The sequence below is a fragment of the Vidua chalybeata genome, chromosome 2 (assembly GCF_026979565.1).
Source record: "Vidua chalybeata isolate OUT-0048 chromosome 2, bVidCha1 merged haplotype, whole genome shotgun sequence".
Taxonomy (NCBI): Eukaryota; Metazoa; Chordata; class Aves; order Passeriformes; family Viduidae; genus Vidua; species Vidua chalybeata.
Window position 1 is genome coordinate 19,336,275 of NC_071531.1, and position 22,850 is coordinate 19,359,124.

General features: G+C 37.9%; 1 protein-coding gene across 3 annotated transcripts in view; it reads left to right on the forward strand.

The window, feature by feature from the left end:
- Positions 1 to 22,194, forward strand: part of ARHGAP6 (Rho GTPase activating protein 6) — a 311,117-nt gene extending 288,923 nt beyond the window's left edge. For all 3 annotated transcript variants that reach the window (XM_053934533.1, XM_053934534.1, XM_053934535.1), the window contains exons 7-13: positions 1,805 to 1,955; positions 3,187 to 3,335; positions 6,419 to 6,598; positions 10,866 to 10,963; positions 16,984 to 17,246; positions 19,267 to 19,347; positions 20,086 to 22,194. In XM_053934533.1, the coding sequence (XP_053790508.1) occupies positions 1,805 to 1,955; positions 3,187 to 3,335; positions 6,419 to 6,598; positions 10,866 to 10,963; positions 16,984 to 17,246; positions 19,267 to 19,347; positions 20,086 to 20,774 (1,611 nt within the window). In that variant the 3' untranslated portion in view covers positions 20,775 to 22,194. The remainder of the gene's footprint in view (positions 1 to 1,804; positions 1,956 to 3,186; positions 3,336 to 6,418; positions 6,599 to 10,865; positions 10,964 to 16,983; positions 17,247 to 19,266; positions 19,348 to 20,085) is intronic.
- Positions 22,195 to 22,850: the final 656 nt, after the last annotated feature.

A 22,850-nucleotide genomic window follows, 5' to 3' on the forward strand; every position in this document is an offset into this window, starting at 1 on the left:
CTCTTTCTCTCTCATCTCATCTGTTCCAGCACAGATATCCTCATCTCTCATATCATAAGATTCAGTGGATGCTGTAGTTCACCACCTGTATCTTCCAAAAGTCTGAAAGCATTCCATGTGAATGGAGTCTGAAAGACTTAAAGTTGAAATGTACAATAAACAGTTTTAACAGCCATGATACCTGGGTCTGAAATGTGGCCACATCTCACCAAAGCTTCTATGATATTTTGTTGGTTAGGACATCTCTGTAGGTCTCACAGGATATCAGATCACAAGTGCCATATTCAAGTCTGCAACAGCAGTTTATGATTTAGCCAGCTATTTGGGAAGTCTGAATTCCTGATGCAGTGCTAATTTGTTTCCTCAGCTGCTTTTGGGCACTTAAGTGCAGAAACAATCTTCTGGATTGAGGTAATTTGTGGTGCTCTGCAGGGATGTTCTGCATTTGTCACCAGTCTAGAGAGTAGAATTAAGCTGGGAATGTAGTCCTCAAGTTTGCACTGGAAAATCTTTGACCATTATCTAATAATATTAGATAAAGAACATATTCTGGTCTTCATAGCGTAATTATTTATTATTAATTATGACTGATATTAATAATGTTAAAAGTAATCCTAATAAATTAGAATGGAGACTGTGGTTTTTAATGAATACCTGTCACACCCATTATGAAAGCACAATCTCAGCTGAAAACAAAAGATTTTCACAGTGAGCACACTGAAGATAGATCTGCACATGATCAAGATTTGCCACAAAGTTTTACAGGCATATAGTTTGCTGGTGACTTAGCTTCTTTCCTCTCTTTGGTATGTTTATAATATTACTGGTGAAGAAACCTAATACCTCAGATTTCTTTTTTTATAAGGTTTAGCTGTAATCACTCTCTGAGAAAATAGGTGACATAGCGATACCTCATAATGTTAGCAAAGGTACAAATTTTTTCTAGGAAATAGCTTTAAAACCTCTTGACTGTTTTCAAAATGCAAAAAGAGTAAAAGGTGAAACTGTCAACCTGAGGAAAGTGTTCTGCTCTTGCCTCTGGAAAATCCCTTCAGAAGGGCAAGCTTTTACATTTCCATAAGGTGTCTCGGATTTGGGAGAGTGTTTTCATCTGCCTTTGGGAAGTGTGATGCCTTTGAATTATACAGCATTTGTCTGAGGACCAAAGCAGGGGAAAAAAAAACCTAGCAATACCTTGTAATGATGTTAGTTTGCTGTTTGTGAACTCTGTAATGATGATTAGTTAATGAGCATAACTAAATTAGGAAGGCAGAATGAGGTGTGTGTGAAGGAATGCTATGAAGTCTTAGCGAACCTGTCTGCTTGCTGCCTGTCTTTACAGTCTTAAATGACAAGAGAAGTGTGAATTTGGTGGATATTAACATGATCTTACTAATAATGTTTTTCTACAAAATTCATAAGTGTTACAAAATGCAATTTTAGTCTTTCTGGTTCCAGGGATAATGCAGTAAGGTGATATAAGAGCCTGTCTTGTAATTTTCCTTATTCTCTCTGGTTTCTGCCTTTGCATTTCTGCAAAAATTTTACTTGGATACATGTTTTCATACAAGAGTGTCATATATTAGCTGGAAAAAAATTGTATTTTATTACAATCTGGTACAAACCTTAAGTAAGGAATAAGAAGCAATTAGATAGGAATTATATCTTTCACCGTACCAAAGACTAGTCATGCTCAGTCTTGAAAGTGTAAATGAGTAAATCTGGTTCTTAAAAGATTTTCTGTGTTGGGATGTATTAATGGGGACAATAAGTGACTATGGTTTTCTCTCATGATCTTTTTCAGTTACGTGAAGAGTTTGACCGAGGCGTAGATGTTGTATTAGATGAAGAGCACAGCATTCATGATGTTGCTGCCTTGTTAAAGGAATTTCTGCGTGACATGCCTGACCCACTTCTCACCAGAGAGCTTTATACACCTTTCATCAACACTCTCTGTGAGCTCTACAGCATTTTGATTTAACAGTTTTCAAAGGCTAATTTGTTTGAATTCTTTGATCTCTACTAATAACCTTCTTTTATTCTGTTCCTTTAATGCTCTGACCTCGATTTGCTCCAAATATTTGTATAATACATGATAAAGTATATAGTATATTTAATATACAATAGTATATATAATATAATACAATATCTTGTATAAATATTATATATTAATATAAATAATATCATATATTCTTTAGTATACATTTACTGAGGTCTTGGTTTTACTTCTTGGTTTTTATACTGTGTAAGTATAATCCAGAAAACTAGAACAAGAAGAATTTCACTAACTATACATATTTTTGCATTTGTTAGGATGGAATTAATGTTGTCTATTAAAATCTGACCCTGTCATTGATCCTGCAGTGCCAGGTCACAGACTCCCATTTGAATCCTTGTATCTTAAAATTTTTAGATCTGTCTACTGACCAAAGTTCCAGCTTGGCTTGAAAAATTTAAGTTTCTTCATATTGTTTCTTTCATTCATTCTTCTTTGATGATCCTCAAACCTTCATATTAAGTACTCCCAATTGTGTTGCCTAAGACTCAAGTGCAGACTCTCAGAGATTTAGGAAAAGGTCAAGTTGGACGTTTCAAGCTTAAGCAGCTGCCTGGTATGGGTTCTTCAGATGCTTTCTAGCCCTCATGAGATCCTGCCTCTGTCCCACCTTTGTCACTGGCTACCATTTAGATGGTAGGTGGTTCAAGTGGTGGTGGTAGCAGAATATCCTTTATTTCTCTGGTTGCTTTCCAATCTCCTGGTACTTTTGCAAGATGAAAAACTGTTAGAAAACTGATTTTAAATGGCTGAAGCATAAACCTGATCGGAATGCTTGACAGCTACTCTATATACCAGTAGCTATACCTAAATGAATGGAGTAAGTAGAAAAGTAAGAATATTTGCATCCAGTAACAGTGATGGAGTGTAAAACATGGATTTTTCTCTCTTTTAGGATAAGAAAAATCCTATGAACTTGTGAGCAAAATGTTGACCAACTAAGGCAAAAATCCCATAGCAGTAGTTTTTGATGCTTCCTCAGAGTTTTTTTTTTTCTTCTGATGTTGTAAGGAAAATGATTCTTAAACAAAGCTATTCCTATACCTTCCTTTGGGTGGGGGATCACTATATTTGTTCTGCTTTTAGGTTAGTTGGAGTGATTTCTTAGAACATATTTTTTCCCCTCTTAGTATTAGAGCCAGATGAGCAGCTCAGCACCTTACAGCTTCTCATTTATCTTCTACCTCCTTGTAACTGCGACACCCTTCACCGCCTGCTGCAGTTCCTCTCCACAGTAGCTGGCCATGCAGAAGACACCAGAGACAAGGATGGCCAAGAGGTAAGTCCTGGTCACTTGTGTCCTTTGACTTTACTTAATTCATGGTCTGAAAAAGAGATCTTCAAAGCCTTGGAACATACACAATGGTGGCATATCCCTGAAAGATAGGAGAGCCTTAATCTCTTTGCCTGCACTTCTGCCATTTGTGTACTATGTTCTTAGGGCTGTGAAGGTTTAATTTTTGTATGACTTAATCAGTAAAGCATCTACCACTTCCTTTGGGAGATTCAGTGTACCAGCCTTGCTGTCAAGAACATCTAATGTCATCCATCCTTCCCCTGCTGCCTTGTTTTATCCCATAATATTCTATGGGAAGAGTACTCAGAAAAGGTCAGGCATGAAAGGATATGCTTCTTCATTTTCTTTTCATTCTCTGTTGTTGCTTTTTTATATCACTTTTGGACATAGCAGTTCACTTCTGGGCTCTCTTAGCTTCTTTATGTGCCCTGGATAGTGGAAAATAAAAAGAGGACAGGAACTCCAGCTGTATCCTTGCAACTGACAGACCTCATCACTAGCTGGAGTTACAGTTCATCTTTGCCCATTTTCTTTCTGACCTCCTTAACTGTTGCAGTCTGGACCAAATTCAGTGGAGAGTTTGATGTGCCCTCATCCCACAGAGACAAGAATGCCCACAGCCATGGGGCTGAGCTCTAGCCCTGAGCATTCTCACATCTGCACCTGTGCCCATTCATACTAGAGGAGACCTGAAAATCCAGACTTCCCATTTCCTTCCAGTTCCTCTTCAACTAGTAGGCTTCAACTAGGAGGCAACTCTGTTAACTGACTAAAATGGATATAGTCTGTCAGTGCTTGACAAAAATATACTGGTTTATGTGTGGAAGGATTTCTCAGTCCTCTGAACTGCAGCAGAGACTACTTCTGAGATTCTTAGGAAACTCCTCAAGAATTTTGTTTTCCAGATGGAAAATCCTGCTGATATTGTCAAATTCGGATGCCTTTTGCAGTTGTCTGATTTTAACAATTAGCACTTTGAGACTTATTTTTGCCAATTTTTTGCTTCAAATCCTAACTTCCAGTTATCCATCTTTACAAGTCTTAACTTCCAGTGTTGTATGTAACTTCAAGGTCTATTTCACTTTTAAATCCACTTTAAATGCTATTATTTTTGTTCTCAGCAAGGAGCTGATAAAAAACTATATCACTGTGATGGAAAGCATTTAGAAAGAGCAGCCGGTAATAGTTTACTGTGCTTAAAAACATGTATAAGCCAGCTAAGGTCATAGTCCCCCTGGTCCTGCAAAGAGTTCTCTGTTGGTTCAGGAATGTACCCAAGAGGATCTTATTGCAGGGCTAGGGGATGCTGCTTAACAGAGTTCATTTGGCTCAACTGCTGCTGTACATCAGCTTTGCCACAGGTATTTTGGTAAGGCAGATTTATGTAAGCTATCTTGACAGTATTGTAAACATCAGGAATATTATGGATACCTTTTATAGATAATAGAGTATTCTGCTCACAATTATTTAAGCTATTTATGAACAATTAAGTGAATAAAGGCATACAGGGCAAGAGAAAGTATTTTATCAGACTGTTTGCTATCACTGGAAGGAAGACAGCCAAGCTTTGGCACACAGGCCCTCTTCTTGATTTCTTTCAACAACCCTTCTCTCACAAAGATGAAGATGGATGACTAACTTTATTAAAATGACTCATTCAGTTAATTTCAGTAGAAATGTTTACAACATTTTTTAAGGATGCCCTGAGGCTGCCCTTAAGAAAAGGCTCAGTTTTGTACAAAAGCACTGTTTGTACAAACAGCCTGCGCATGCAGATCTGGGCACAGCTGGAGGCTGCCCTGGCACACTTGAGGCACCATGTGCCTGTGCATCCCTGGTGGCTCAAAAGTCAGATAGAGTTTAAAAAGCAGGTCACCTGAGAAACAGCTGGGTGCCTAGTGGTGTGCAAATAAGGGTGTGCTGTTCTCACAGTTGTGCTGGGATGAGTCTCTGAACAAAGAGCCAACATGTTTGCTATGACTGCCCATGCACCTACTTAGTACAGATATCTTTCCAACATTACACACTGCTCCTACTAATAAAAAGACAAGCTTTATACTGTGCTGTCTAGTTGTGTTCTTTAAAAAATAAACCAGCTGTAGTCAGTGCAGTTTTAAGTTTGACTAGAGTATTTGGAGAATGATCAGCTACAAAAGAAAAAATTTAAAACACTGCTTTGAAATCATCTGTTTTGTATAACTCACTTCTTGAAATTCTATTTTACTACCTCTCTTTGATGTCTCTTCATATCCTTTTTAAAAACTCTTAGTTCAAATGACCTCTACTTTTTGTTGAAGAATAGAAGGGGAAAATAGTAGTCTAATCACAAATATGGCAATGAAATTTTTAATGTAATAATGTATATGACATATTTTTCAAGTAATTCCTGCCTAGTCTAGTATGTATTCCTAGCCTTTTACTTCCTCAAAACTCAGGTTACTGTTGCTTCCTTGAGCACAGATTTATAAAAGTAGGAAAAAAGGTAAAAACCCCAACAAACTTAAACAAGCCACCAAACAAGTAAACATTTGGCATGTTCTAGAAATACAGGAAAATACTCATTAAAAAATAAGCCTGCTCCTTAATTATCTCAACAGTTTAAACATGGAAAAGTATCACTGTATATGTTTCAAGTCATGAATGCTACTTGAGAAAGCCAGGAGCTTTCAGCATTTGGTCCTAAGAGACAGTAACATGCTGAGATGCTGGAGTAGGAGGGAGGTTGCTCTGAGTTCAGAAGTATGCCACTGTTGAGCTCCCAGGGAATTTAGGGCAGAAAACACTTCCACCTTCTACTCCTCTAATCAATCCATTTGAAAATATATCCAGAAAATCTACATTGCTTGTTGCAGAGGTGTTCAAAACAAGGCGTTGTTCATTTTTTATTGACAAGCAGCAGGTTTTGGTTTTGATGAATGAAGCATCTACCAAGTCAAGGGAGGCAGAGTGTGTGTGTGTTCATGTGTGGGTGTGTAGGGGTATGAGTGTGTACAGATGTGTCTATATACATATCTGTATACATTAGGCCCTGTGAGACCCCACCTCATTTTTATTCTCTTTTCTAGATTACTGGGAACAAAATGACATCGCTTAACCTGGCCACCATCTTTGGCCCTAACTTGTTGCACAAGCAGAAATCTACAGACAAAGAATTCTCAGTTCAGAGCTCAGCTCGAGCTGAAGAGAGTACTGCTATCATAGCTGTTGTGCAAAAGATGATTGAAAACTATGAAACCCTTTTCATGGTGGGTGGATATTTTTTCATATTACTCGTATACATTTGTAAGATAAATAACAAAATAGCTGATTGGTATTAAAGTAGATGGGGATGAAATAAACTGTAGAAGCTGCATTAAATTAGGATCAATAATTATTTGTAACAAAGAATAGTCTTCTAGCAAGGAGAATGGTTTGCAGTAAGTAAAAATATTAAAAATGTGTACTTATATCTTGCTTAGAATGGTTTCTGTGTAGGTAAAGGTATATTGTATAGCTGTATACTGAGCAATGCATAGACAAGACTGAAAATGATCTTTCACATCTCAGTTTTGGAAGTCAGGAAGACAATTTTTCTGCAGGGATTAAGAGATACTTGATTAATTTAAGGAATTACCTTCCCTACCCAAGACTTTTTTATTGATTGGATAGGGAGGAAGGACAAAGCTTTCTTGTTTGTTAGTTGGGTAAAAGGAATAAAACATAAATCTGTGTAGTTCCTGAGTTCCCTTCAGTTCTTTTGCTGAAGCAAGCAAGTTTTTCATAAGAAGGCTGATGGCCTTGGACTTGGACATGTTGTTTACTTAAGACAAAGCTTAGTTAGGTCACATTTCTCATGCCTAGCAGTTACCTGAGCAGTTTATTCTGTGGCTTTATCTTACGCTTTTTTTGTGTACAAAATTGTAGGTCAGTTCAGCATGACTTGTGTCTGAGGGAGCTCTGCTCTGGGGGTAGCAGAGGCCAGTCAGACCTAGTGGTGGTCTTCATTATTCTGTATTCATTTTAGTAAAAATACACATTGGAACGAAACCAATAATCTTGCAAAAGTGGAAAAAAACCTTGGTTGTTGTGTCCTGAGACTAAGCAGCATTGTATATTACACTGAGGAGATAACTTCCCAAAGCAGAAAGAACACTCTGGAAAACTTCAGTGCTTCAGCAAAGCTGAGTGCTGGAGACTTTGTTGGAAGAAGATGAACAATCCTGAACTGTGGGCCAATGGCCACATAGTACTGTAAATGGAAGATATCTATCAGTTTTCAACAAGGGAGTAGAGCATGAGAAAGCAATCATGAGCCCTGCCTCAGATGTCTTAGCCTCACATGAACTTCTTTGTGGTTTTCCTGCCTTTTATTTTTATTCTTGTATCAGTGAAACACTTACAATAGTTTTCTTTTTTGTTTTCTTTTTTTTTTTTCTTTTAATGCTTTTTACACTTGGAGAAAATGCTAGGTGCTATTTTTCCTTCCACATCAGTAAAAGAAAGTGACAGAACTGCACTCTTGTGTGAAGGTCTACTGGCCCAGAGTGTGGATTGAACTATCAAGTTTAAGATAATACTTGAATAAGAATACTTAAGATAGTTGAAGTGTTCTTATTGTTGTTTCTCTTTAAGAACTTCTTACAGCACAGACACAGTACATAATACTTAAGGCACACATTGTAACTTTCAATGTGGAAAGGATGGGGCTAAGGTTATACTAACCTGCATCTGGGCTCTAATTCTGATGGATTTATTCCTTCATCTCTTCAGTGCTTCAGCTTTCTTCTGGAGGTTAAATGAAGTGCAGGAAAAATAATTTCTTTTGTTTTCCAGAGCTGCTTTTACTGTTTGTGCTTGACATTTATGCTACATAAAAAAAAGAACATCTGGAGTTAAGCATTCAGCTACAACTGTAACATGGTGTATTAATGCTCAGATGATTTTGTGTTTGTTTTTTTTTTTTTTCTTTCTGTTACTTTTATGTATGGAGAGGTTATGAAACTGTGATTGGTTTCAGCATTGAAACTGGAACATTTGTGAACCAAACCCTAGGAAACCAAGATGTGGTGGGGTACCTAGACCACAATATCAGAATGATTCTGACTTACTGGTGGATCAGAGAGATTCTGTTTGTCAGAACAACCCAGGATATTGAGCACCATTTTTACTGAGTAACTATTGCTAACATCAGTAGCATGCAAAAGTAGATTTCCTATAGAAAATGGAATCTGGTCATGCTTCATTGATGTCAGTGATGATAAACACTTTCATATCCAAATCTTGCCCATTTCAGTGAGTCTTGGGGATGTATTAAAATGTTTCATGGGGATGTTCTTTGCCAGTGTCTGCAGCTGAATGAAAGGAGGCACAACTCAGCCACCCTTGATTTTTGACTTGGCTTTGCATGAAGGATGGAGATCAGCAGCTTGTTCATGTATTTCATCTCCTAGTGTCCAAATCCAGGCCTGCTGCAAAGAAGTGCTACAGAGTGTATGAAATTTCATATTTTTACAGTTAGAGGCTACTGTGGCCTTCCCACTATGGAGGCAGCCACACACTGACATTCTGTGCCACATCAGAGGCAAGGTACAGCACAAAGGAGATACTTCAAGGGTCCCTCTACCATTCTGTGTCTCAACAGCTGTGACTCTCATGTAGCACCCAACCCCACAAACTCAGAATATCTGGTACTCTGCTGGTGTCCTGACAACCCTAGAGCCCTCTGATATGTCCCTGTATGTCCTCCAGAGCTGTTATTTCACCAGCTTCTTTGGCTTCCCTTCTGTTCCAAATTTCAAGTTCTCATCCATCTACTTAGGTGTAATTACCAATGAAACAATTAATTCAGTAATAGTTACGGTGACATCTTCCTGAGATACTGATATTGTAGTTCTCTGTAAGTGTAAGTTTACAATTACATGCATGTCAATTCTACACTTGCCAAGTTACTGAACTAAACTGAAGAAAATTGCTGCTCAGGAAGAAGCCCCAAACCCAGTAGCAAGGAGACCATCAGTACAAATCTACTTGCAGACTCATTCTGGTAAAAGTCCTATGAATCAGTAGGAATCAGTAGAACTGTTAAGTTTTGGTTTCATAGAAGCTTTCTGTTGGAACTGAACTTCTGGTGCAACTTCTTCAGACTCTTTTGATGGATTTATCATTTTTTTAATAAGGCAAGTAGTATTTTTATTTTCCTGACAAAATTCTCTCAGTAGTTTCTTACAAAGTTACTTGATAAAAAGCTGAGTAGTAAGTTACAGACAAAAATGTGTGGATTTTGTTTTATGAAGAAATTTTATCTGGAATTTCTTCTAGTGTACAGAAAGGCTGTCTAAATGGAGAAGTTAGAGTACACCAGGTTTCCAAAAATTATATTCTTATTAAAAAAAATTTGTTTTAAGACTAGTGTATCAATGACCATCAGTAGGATATTTTTCTGGTTCAGAGACTGAATACAATATTAAAAAAAATGAGTATGTTGTTACACAAGTTTTTCATAGAGATATTGGATCAGTTTGGATCAAATTATGCATATCTTCATTTATTTTCTAATTGTTTCCTTATTTTAAGAAATATGCCTTTTATGTAACTAGACTCCCTAAATACCTCCCAAAATGGGATATTCCTCTGGGGAACGTGTTAGTAATTCTATTCCTATTTCCCAGGAAATGTCAGAGAGAACAAATGGTCCATGAAGTGTGACTTGAAGGTCAAGAGATTCAGGGTCTGACAGATTGCATCCAGAAACATATATTGCCCAGCTGATGACCCCTTGCTGAGATTGTCTTGCATAGAGTTCCATTTGTCATGAGTGAACCTGGGCTGTTCAAGTTTCTTGGATGGTTTCATCTGTTTCAGTGTTTTGAAATTTGTGTTGAATGTTCCACTGTAATGCAGACAAAGCAAAGAAACTCACTTGAGGATTGATAAGACTCATGTGAAGTGCAGTTGGAAGCACAAAATTTACTTGTGCAGGTTTTGGGGTGCCATTTCTGCCACCTGCCCAGGAGATGTTGCGGTGTCCTGCAGCATCTGAAGCTATCAAGGGTTTTGAAGGTTCGTACCCATACAAAGTGCAAAGAGAAAGTTAGCAAATCAGAAGGCCAAACTATAAAGAAGGTGACACAAATTCTGACTGAGCCTGTTGGTCAGAGTGGCTGGAGAGGCAGAGATGGAGATTTGTAAATGTCCTCAGATCTTTGAAGGGCAGTGTAAAGTGAGGACCTTAAACTGGAGCTTTTGAGATGATGATACATAAGTAATCCCATTGTTATTTCCAGATATGGTAACCAACTGGATACCAACCGGTTATTCAACAGTAATCAGCATTGAACATTGTACAAAGTGATCTTCAGTCCTACTTCATCTGTTCTTACATGAAATTTCTCTTTCAAGTGAAAGCTTCTGAATATTTTATATACTCTCTGTAAATGTACTTGTACTTGTTTGTTTAGATTAAGCATAGCACCAAAATTAATGCATATTAAAGGATATTAATGTCCAACTAAGTTTTCTTTTATGTCTTCATAGGTTTCCCCTGATTTACAGAATGAAGTGCTTATTAGCTTATTAGAGACTGACCCAGATGTTGTGGACTATTTGCTGAGGAGGAAAGCTTCCCAGTCATCGTGAGTAATCTGTTTTTTCATCATCCCTTTTTCTGCTGGGAATTTCTATCTCCCACTGGAAGTGTCCAAAAGGTTCTAGTTTTCCACAGCTCTTCTGCACTGTCTACAGTGGAGTAGAAATATCCTCCCTATTACACAGACTCTGCCAAAGAAATTATGACTCTTGTACAGCGTTTTCTAAAGACAAAACTTGTTTCCCTGATTCAGAAGAAAGATTCTGCAGAGAATAGAATGACATGTACATAAAAATATTCAATGCACTATTATCTGACAGGATGTTTTTTAGTCATCTGCTGGTTTGTGTCTTGGGTTTATTGTAGTCTTCAGTAACAGGAAGCATGTATTCCACTATCCTTGAAACACACCCTAGAGTGCCTTAACACCATCACAGCGAGCTGCTTGACCACTCTGTCATTCTTTTCCTATCCTATATATGTAGGACATTGTGAACAAGCCAACTGCCACAACAGCAGCCCTATGGAGACTTGGGATATTATTTAATTGTATGCTTTGTGAAGGATCTGAAGAGAAAAAAAAATCACACTGGTCACTATAGCAGTTATGATACATAATATATTCTTGTGTAATGGTGTGTATTTACCTGCACCCTTGTGCCTTAATGCTGTGAGTTTGTACATTCAGATTAACAGAATTCCTGGCTTTCTCATGGGACCATACAGTCATTGTCTTTATTCTGGTGAATCCCAATATGGCAGACCCAAAAATCACAAAATTTGACAGACTTGCTTTAAGTATTTTTTAAGAGAGTTTCTAGACTCTAAACTCTCTGGGACATATTGGACTTTGTCTTCCTGTGTTTGTGGAAAGTGCCTAGTGCATTCAGAATATAATTAAAATTAAATTTGTATAGTCAGCTATGATTTTTTTTTCTCTCCCTCTTAACATTGTATAGTTGGAGGTAATTTAATAGTGTGCCTGGCTTCAAAGGAGAAGTTATACAAGAAATAGTGTAACTAAAACCTTCGGGAAAAAGCTTTCTTTAACTATAAAATTTGGGAACAAAAATATGTGCAGTATATATTGAGTTGTAAAGGATATTTTTAGTTTCCTAGCTTAACCGCATGAAGTAGAAAATTATCACAGATCATCTGATTTGGGGTAATTTTCTCTGTGTGAAGTAATTTCAGCTAGTTTGTCTGACTGACAAGTAACCATATGTATATTTAGATCACAGTAAGTGCAGGATAGTTAGAGGTACATAGGCTGTCTTTTAGACTTGTTTCACATTTGCCAGAAGCCAAGACTACAATTAGGACAGACACTACAAATCATACGACATAAGGTAGTGTGTCGAGACTTCTTCCTTTCAGCACTTAGTTTGGAATGATCATATTATTTCTAACTCAAGCTAATAAAAACTTCTTGCAGGATTTCACTGTCTATATAACAAAAAGACATCAAATTGTATCTCACATGTGACTACACATTCCAGTTGTGCATAAGTTAGTCACAAATTATTGTGGATGTAACAGGTAATTGTTAAATCCCTATTCCTTAATTGATTTTTCCTTGAACTTCCTTACTCTTAGCCAGCTTGCACACCTACAGGAGAAAATGCAACTTTTGTGAAAAGCTGGTCACAACTGACAAAAGGCATTTTGTAAGGAAGTGTTCTGAAGCCAAACAGGAGCATATAGCTACAGTAGTACTAATTTATTGTGTTGTCAGTAATGGGCAGATGAAATATCACTGAGATAGGAAAAAATGACTGTCATTTTTTTTCTACTCTGCTGTCATGTAAGTGATTTACTTTTAGTGTTAATGAAATATGTTTTCACTGTGATTGCAACTTCTTGGTTAAGATATTTCAGGCAATTAGAGAGACTGTTGCTTAGTGTTATTGTTAGGAGTGTGATGCTCTTAAGAAATTAATGTATTTCACAACATAATCTCAATTTTGAGGCTACAAATGTGTTGCTTATTTTTTCCTATAAGAAATGTGAGACAGCAGACAACAAGGAGATGTTTGTCTTGATTTCATAAAAATGAGCCTCCAAAATATATTGCTCTTGGAAATTGCCTGGTCACATACTCAAAATACAAATGTGGATCTGTGGAACAAAAAACTTTATATATTCTTGAGACAGTCTTCATCAGAAGAGCTAGTTGACTGCATAGAGTATAGAATCAACTTTGAGACTTTAAAGTCACATTAATTGCTTTGACGGTCCTGTTCTGCAATTGCCCTCACATTTCTGCTCTTGCTGTCATTATAAATGCTTTCTTGGTTCTGATCTAACAGAGAAAACACAATCTCTTTTTCTAAGCAGAGGAGGACAAATCAGATGTTCTTCATCTTTAAGTTCCCTTAAGAGCTGATCATTGTGAACAGTGTGTCAGGGAATTTATGGAAGTTGTTCACGGTAAAGCGCTAATTACAAATGGCAGCAATTGTGAAGTGTGCTTTTGTGGGTGACTTCCCAATTTTTTTGTGTGTTGGCTTGATGACAATGGAATTTGGGTTTACAGCTGTAAGATGAAGCATCTTTAAACTAACAAAAAATAAAATCTATTTCTTATGGTTATTTATTGCTTATCATGGTTAGTAGTCCTTTCAGAGCAAACAAGTTTCAAAGTTACAGCATTTTTGGATGGTTTTGGATTATGATAATGAGTTTTAGTCCATCTTGATCTGTGACACAAAGATGAAGCCATACAACAGGTCACACAGTATGTGTAAATGCAGTTTTTAAAGCTGCAGAGGCTCCTTGAAACATTGAGTCCTCTACCCTGTTAACAGCAGTAACCACATCATAATCCCACAGTAATCTGCCTTGTTGGTAGCACCTGTGTTACTCAAATATGTGTGGAAATTAGTACTGTGTGCTGCCAAGCCATCTCACTATGATTTGCCTCTTGAAGGCGTAATTGTTTTGCCACTCAGAAGCTTTAAGTTATAACAGAAAAGGATTTCTGCCAGAAACAGAAATGGATTTCCTGTTTTGATAACCTTGATGCTAGTAGAAAAATAGGAATATCCTCAGTAGAAGCAATTATTGTGATTAACACATTTTTAGTTCACCCATGCAAGTAGACTCTGGTAGACAACATAAATTCATAGAAAGATTCCTGTTTTGGAATCTGAAATTGTATTTTTAAATTAATGTGGCATAGGTTCCTTCTGTTGCTTTCAAATCTTTCCATTAGTACCTAGCCACTTTTAAAATCTTTTCCTTAACATACTTCATAACCCCTGGAAAATACTTTACTTGCCTTCCCATTCCTCACATTTGATTGCACATAATCATCTATTATTCTTTGTGGGGACAATAATCTGCCCTTCCTCATATATTACATATAGAGGAGTGGGTATCTTGCACAGTATTTATGTTTGCCTTCCAATTTAGTTTCTTCCTGATGAGTGGGTAGAGAATCTTGCTATCTAAGGGAAGAATAATTTTGAATTGTAGTAAACATCTGTTTGCTAATGAACTCAAACAGTAAAGCAAACAGATGCAAAACTTTAATTTTAAGGGATTTTGAGAATTCTTTCTTTATTTGCAAAGAAGCAAACCAAAATCTTCTTGCAAATTGTTTTATTTTGTTTATGAAGTAAAGATGCAAATGTATGAGTTCAGTTTCCTGCTTTTAAGTATTTAATCCATTTCGATGGTCTCTTGTAGTAAGATTGACAGAGTCCACAGGAGTTCCTTTGATTTTTAAAGCTACTTTGCCTGAACAAATTTGAAAGTGATAATATATATATATGTAAAAAATAGTATGGACTTAACAGCCAAAACTGTAAATCAGTTTAAAAACTTGAATGTTTGAATCTTTCCAAAGACTTGAAAGTTTCCATTCAGGTAAATTTTTAGCAGGAGCTCTGTCTTGAGAAGAGGTAGACTATAACAGATCATTCAAGGTAAGACTTGAAATCAGTGTTTCACAAAGCTCAAGTTTATCTTCCCACACTCTTTCATTTCCATTTTCATTTCCCTTATTCCTTGTGTTACCTTGCCATGGCTAAGTGCTGGTTTACCTCTGTCTTCACCCTGTGCATCACAGTTAGGTTTTGATGCTGCAAACACTTATATGCAATAAATGTTACTGTTTAGATGACATTCAGTCTGGAAGGCTGGAAAGGACATTTGGTCATAGGAAACCTGCAGATAACAATATTGCTCCCCTTTTCTAAGAGGTCTTTGTAGTTCTTCTGAAAATTCCAAGACATTGCTTAAATCTCATATCACTGCACAAAGATTTTTAGGACTTAGGAGGACAGAAAGAAAGAAGCAAGTAGCAAAAAATGAGAAAAAAGGTTTGTGATATAATTATACTTACTTTAAAAACTATAGTTTTTCAGTGTGCCTGTTTACAGATTAATTTACATTGGATTTATGTTCAGATAAGAAGTTTAGATGAGAACTTACATAATTGAGGCTTTTTTTTTTTTATGATTCCCCAGCATTATCGTGCTTCTCTGGGAAGCTTGTGACAGAGCAAGTTTGCCAAATAGCAGCTCTGTTTTCTGAGCTTGCCTCAGTTTAACTTCAGTGATGGTGTTGTCACCGACAGTTAGTGAGGAGTAACATTATTTAATTAAATCCCAACACATTATGGTTGTTTCCATACTGAAAAAAAATAGGAATATTGAATAACATAATAATAATGCTGTTGATTGTATATATTTTATTTTTTTGGGACATGAGATGTGTAAATCAGCCAGGGAAAAAACAACAGTTTGAAAATGGTGTTAAGTGTTGTCATTATTTCTGTATTAATATTTACTGTGCTGTGGTTAGCTGTGTGTTTTCTTTATTTTCTTTCTTCAGTTTTATTTTATTTGTCTGGAAAGATGGTTACTGTTCCATAGTGAGAAATGAGTTTTGGCTGCTCACTACGTTCAAGCTGTCTTTGGATTTGGCTATGAAAAGGCTGACCATTTTCAGACATTTACAGGAACAAGCCTCTGTTGTATCACATCATATTAGAACAGATATTAACAAGAGGTCGCTGAAAGTGTTTGTCTCAAGAAAAAGATAAGCATCTACAAAACAAAGGTGCAGAGAAATGAAAAATGAGTAATAGAAATATGAGTTAGTGAGGAGCAACAGGAAAAAAAAGTTTATTTACAGAGTAGTTCTACATGTTCTTTGTGGATATTCAATGACTCACAGCCTGCCTCCTACCTGCACGGCAATCTGTGACAGTTCAAGAAAACTCCATCAATGTTCCCAGCACATTTCAAAAATTAGTTGTCTCTCTGACCTTTGTCTGTACTTAGGTAGGAGTTGTGTTTGCCTTTTCTTGGCAGAATTAAAAGCAGTTAATGTTGTTGGTGGTGTGAAGGTAAAAAGGTAAAAGAAGTTGTAGAAGGTATCAGTGGAACCTGTTGTTTGATGCCCCAATCATAAGTACAATAAATACATCTGTTTGTCCCCTGTATAATATTTACCTTCTTATGTCTCTAGAAGGGGATCATTCTCATACTGTGAAAATGCAACCTGAGTACTTGATTTCTCTATGTAAAACTTCAGAATACAAGAATTTATTTTAGCATACTGCTTAGCATCAAACTAAATCTTCCCTATCATGGCTTCAGCTTTATTGTTGCCACAAGCTACATTGTCAAGGTAACATAAGGAATTTATTAACTGCTTAGTTCATCTGGTTTACCATACATTTGTGTGGGATTTTTGTTGTTTTCTTTCTTGACAGCAACATCTTTTGATTTTGAGTGGCCTCTGCTGGCCACTTCATGGCAAAAGTTTTACTCATGGAAAATCCACCTCAATAACTGTTTCTGAAGTGTTTTCATTTGAGCAGCTGTGACCATTCTCATGTATTTGATTTTATCTGTATGATCATAGAATGGTTGGGTTGGAAGGGACCTTAAAAGTAATCTAGTTCCAAACCCCCTGCCATGGGCAGGGACACCTTTCACTAGACCAGATTGTTCAGAGCCCCATCCATCCTGGCCTTGATGTCAAACTGCACCTGTAACTGTGAACATGAAGCATTTTTTTATTAACAGTGGTTTGTTCATCAAAATTTCTCAGGAGTCCTGAGATGCTGCGGTCTGAAGGTTCCTACTCCACAGGAGAAAGACATTCTTCCACAGACTCCAACAAAGCTTCCAGTGGCGACGTCTCCCCTTATGACAACAACTCCCCGGTGCTGTCTGAGCGCTCGCTGGTGGCAATGCCAGAAGAAGTTGCCCACAGCCCAGATAAGCTGTACAAGGTACCTGAGCAGTACACGCTGTTTGGACACTTGCAAACGAAGCCAAAGGAGAATTCTTCTGCATCACAGGCTGGAAAAGGTATAGTGCATCCTGCTTGTGCTCTTCCTCCTCCTCAGTGACTGATGGAGACTCCTGAAATAATTGAAAAGTGCCAGATTTGTATTATCAGCTACCAGGATTTGAGGAGCAATAGTGTAAATAACCGTATAAAAAAAATGACAGACCAATATCTTTTTTTTTTCTGTTGAGCCCAAAGGATTTGTGCTGGGTCCTTCTCATTAGCTCAGCCAACTGTCAGGGATGCTCGTGGTATGGCACTTCTCAAAACTTGGAGATATTATTTAGGAAAACAGAACTCTGTGTGTCCAGTTTTTCAGCCTGTCTGTGACAGCATGGCAAAGTCTAGTCCTGATCCATGGGACTGTAATACCTGTAAGGTTATGATCCAGGCTTTGAAAAAAGCTGAGATTTTAAGATGTCAGGCACAAACTTTCTCCAGTTGTAAAGAATGACCTCAACACCCTCTCATTGGAAAACGTAGCTGAGCTGCACAGCTTTACATCTGCAACCAATTACACACTGAGCAATACTAGTGCAGGGATCCATTATTCCCATAGCTACCCGTGGAGTGCATACCTAAATGATTTCTTTGGTAGAGAACTGTGGTTTAAAATAATAGCTCACCAACACTTCAAGATGCTTTTCCTATAAAAATATATACATTAAAAGAATTGTCATCCATTAAATTTATACTTAGTGAGCCAAACTTTAAGAACTTTCAATGCTTAGAGATGCACATAACTCTTTGGTGGTATTTTTAAAACCACTTAATTTCAGATGTAATGCCTAGGCACTTAATTCCCTTTGGACTTAATGGGATTTGGACTAATATCTCAATTATATGCTTTATAAATGCCAATTGGAATTTATCTTCTGAATTCAACATCTAAATCTCTGGACAAGTTTAAGAATTTGGTCAGATTTCTATTAAGTTATGAGCAGGAAGTTACAGTAAGTTCTATCATATTAACCATCTTTTGGACTTTAATACACATCACAAAGATACTGAACCAGAACAAATTAGGAAATTCCTCTACTGACTAGTGGAATCAGAAAAAGGCATTAAACTTTTTATAATCCAGCATTCCATTAAATCTTTGTTCTGTGGCTGCATTTCTGGGTAAGACTGGCAGTATCCTTGGGTTGTTAAAGCATGCCTTATGGTGATCCCTGGGGCCGGGGCTGCCTGAGGAAGCTTTGCCAGAAACTACCTTTTGTGGACCAAACCCCCCTGTTCTTGTGCAATTTCTCTGACTTCAGTAAGGCAGAGGACTTAAGAATTCAGCAAACTCAGACACCCTGCCCATACAGAGCACACTGAATCCATTGAAACAAGTAGCTGTGAGCAAATACATAGAATCATAGAATGTCAAGGGGCTGGAATGGACCCTAAAGATCATCAGTCCCAACCTTCCCTACCATGGGCAGGGACACCTCCCATGAAGTAGGATTGCCTTGGATACTGCCTGGCTTGGGACATCCAAAGCCTTCCTGGGCAACCTGTTCCAGTGCCTCACAGTAAAAAAAATTCTTCCTAATATCTAACCTGATTTTCCCCACTTTCAATTTGCACCCATTACTCCTTCTCCTATCACCACAGTTTCTGATGAGTGTCCCTTATTGGCTTCCCTGTTGGCCCCCTTCAGATACTGGAAGGCTGTTACAAGGTCTTCATACAATTTTCTCGTCTCCAGGCTGAATAGCCCAAATTTTCTCAGCCTGTGTTTGTAGACAAGGTGCTCCAAATTTTCTCAGCCTGTGTTTGTAGACAAGGTGCTCCAGTCCTCTTACCAGCTTCATAGCTCTCCTCTGGATTTTTTCCTGCATTTCCATGTCCTTATGTTGGGGTCACCAGAACTGTACACAGTACTCCAGGTGGGGTCTCACATATGAGATGCTTGTGTTAGGTACACAGTGAAGGTGCCACTGGATGTTAATGACTCTGATACATTACATTACTATTCTATTTGTGTATTTCTAAATAATGTCTTTAAGAGGATTGATTAATCATTTTTTCATTGCTCTTACTGCTGTTTAGATGTTTCTGAAGATCATTTTGATATCTGGGGCACTTGGCATTCAACGCTGAAAAGTGGCTGCAAAGATCCAGTAATCACAGGTCAGTACTTTCTCAATTTTAAAGCCCAAATCTAGCGAAGAAAAAACCAATTCCTTGTTTTCAAGAAATCACAGTGAAACCAGAGGAGCACAGTGGTTATACTTCTCTGTATTCAGTGAAATACAGAAAACAGCAACATTTCAAACTATCAAATTTAATTTAAAAAGTCATTTTAAAATTGCTTCAATAAATACTTTTAAATTCTTCTAGGATTCATAGAATCATAGAACCATAAAGTGATAAGGGTTGGAAGGGACCTTAAAGATAATCTAATCCTAATCCCCCTCCCTTGAGCAGGGACACTTCCAACTAAACTGTTGTTTAGTCGGGCTGCTCAAGGCCTTCTCCAGCCTAACCCTGAACACTGGTTGGGGCATCCCCAGCCTCTCTGAGCAACCTGTTCCAACGTTTAACCACCTTCACAGTAAAGATTTCTTCCTCATATCTAACCTGAATTTCCCCTCTTTCAATTTGTACCCATTACTCCTTGTGCTATCACAACAGTTCCTGATGAAGAGTCCCTCTCTGGTTTCCCTGTCAGCCTCCTTCAGATACTGAAAGGTGCTATGAGGTTTCTGTACACTCTTCTCTTCTCCAGGCTGAATAGCCCCAACTTTCTCAGCCTGTCTCAGCCTCCAGCCCTTTTCTACCATGTGATACAAGGGAAAAGCAGTAGCTTGTTGGATGCCTCAGGAATGGCTCTGCAGACTCATGTTGTGTTTCTGACTCCACCCCCAGGTTCTTACGGGAACATTTATGAAAGCAGCTTGCTGCGGCCCGGACAGTGCTCCCTTTCCCAGGGGAACCTCGCCACGTGTTCCCCTCGATGGCAGGGCAGCTCCTCAGAACTGGACAGTGGCAGGCAGGTGATGCGGAGGAGCCAGACGACAGCCGCCATTCCCGAGTGTCAGCTCCAGCCCGTGGCGCCTCGGCTGTGCAGTAACCCACACAGGGAAGGTGGCTGCAGGAGTTCAGACCTGTCCCACTCCAGGTCGGAGCAGCGCTTGACTTTAAGCAGTGTGGAGGACCTCAGTGAGCACGACTCGAACGCGGGCTGTTTGCAAAGCCCAGCCAAGCCCTCCTACAGGAAAGAGCGGCCACCACCCCCTTACCCAGGCCCAGCAAAAACAAGCTCGAGTGTTTCTTCAGCGCTGCACTCTTTGTGGAGACTTCAACGCGCAGAAAAAAGTTCGGGGCAGAGAGCAGCTGGAGGGCCACCAGGCAGAGCCCCTGACCAGGCCAGGTCCAGGCAGGAGCAGCCAGCCCTGCACGCACAAGCGGGTCACAACTATTCCACAGCACCTCATAGCCAGAACAGTAAAAGTGTTTCAGAGGCGGACTGGAATGAGTGGCAAAGGGAGAGGTGGCAGATTTGGGAGCTGTTATCAGCAGATAACCCTGATGCTCTCCCAGAAACCCTTGTATGAGCTGACTCTGTGGAACTGCCACTCATACCCATGCCTCCGTCTCATAGGAAAACAATGGTGACATTGGAAAAAACAGGGCGGGGGGGCTTGTTTGTTTTATACCAACTCAATTGCATATACTTTTTTAAAATTTTGTTCACTTTAATTTCTCAACAGCACTGTCAAGCAGTTAATTTACAAATACAGTATGTTCCTGTTTTTCAGAAGCTTTTGAGAAAAAGCAAGGTGAAAACTTTAGTGTAATAACCCTGTATTCATATGCTGTGTATAAGATAAAACTGTTGCTTTGATGTTGCTAAAAATGTATTTATATATCTGCAGTTTTGATGATTGTATATTCTGTAATGGGTATTGTATGATAATCATGTTATGTTTTCATATACAGATGTCAATCAATCGTGACTGCTTTTTTTAAAAAATCACTGCACTTCCATTATCATGATATGCATTGGAATTCTATAGAAAGTGCACAAGCTGGTTTCTGTGCTTATATATATATATATTAAAAAAAAAGCTGTTGAAGGGGAAAGTTGTACTTCTTTTCACTGCCTTTTGAAAAACACTAAGATAAAGTGGAACATGAAAAGCCATATATTTTATAAGGGTAGTAGTGAGCTTAGAGGGGGAAATACGAAATATTTTCTTCTTATACATATGTTTGCAAAAAACTTTAAAATTTGATACAAGATTATAAAAGTATTTTTTTAGGTTCTGATAGGAAGCAGGTCAGAGAATCTAAGAACAACATTGTGCCAAAACCAAAGAAGTACATAGTGCAAAGTCTGCCCTCCCATTCTAAAGGGAAACCAATGTTATATATGCAGGATATAATATATATATTTATAAATGTATGATTTTATGTATTGTTTTAAAACAATAAACTGGAATCCAAATTTTAGAAAACCAAACCTAGTAAATTGAGATGCATAACACTGAGAAAGAATATGGCTTTTCCTTTGAAAAAACGAAGCTCCAGCATTAAGAAAGTTAGGAAAAAGAAAAAAATGCAGACAGACACATGAAAGAGAGTCAAGTAGAGTTTCAGAAATGAACATGACATTTGGAGGAGCTCACAACTGTGTTTCTATAAATATTGTGCCAAAGTCTGGGTCAGTCACACTTCCTCGGTAGCTGTATGTTGCGTTGTGTTAAATGTTGCTGTTTTGTGCACGTTGTTTTTCAAGTGCAGAGCCGTTTGTGGGCAGCGGGTGGCAATGTACTGCAGCGTTCCAGAGAAATTCCTTCTTAGCACTCCATAAGGGAAAGTGTATCATATCAAAAGAATTTTATAAAACATATTAGTCTTAATGAAGTTGAAGACTTATTCAGTGATGCTGTCTTTAAGTTCTATCTTGTGTCGTAATGATGGAATAAAAAGCTAAGTAAAACAATGAGCATATTTTTTGCTCCTTTTTTTTTTTTAAGTTTTACAGGATATTGATGTGTTTTTATTACATTCTTGAGTGTCTCTATCAGAAACATCTAAAAGGCATAGGAGCTTAAGGGCCATCTTCAAATGCAACTTAAGTATACAAGATTCAAGGTTTTACTTTAGTTTGAGGCTTAAAATCCATCATATTAAGAGTCCTTCCCTTCATATCTCCATTTCTCATCAAATCTCCATTTTCCAAGTAAAGTTAAAAGATAAAAGCACAAAACCAAGTAGAAAGGGGCAGCATTTGGCCTTTTGACTGTTTTTGTGCAGAATAAATATAATTCTCTTCTGGTAGTTGCAATGCTTTTCCGAATATTATCATGGTGTGAGACTTGATAGGAAAAGGTTCATGTGTGTCTTGCTGCTGTTGCAGCAGCTCTGTGTCAATTTATTCAAAAAAAAAGTGCAGTCCATCCCAAATTAAAATGATTGTGGAATATAAAGAAAGACAAAAATGAGCTCTTACAATCTTCACTATTTGATCTTGCCTCAGTATTATTCCAGGCTTGATTCAGATTTACTACAGGAAATTGGCTCTCAAGTAGTCCTCGAAACCAGTCATAGTGTAAATCTTGCTGCAGAAGATACTATATTCCCTAGATGTCCATCTCTTCATTTTAAACCTTTATAAATACAGGAGC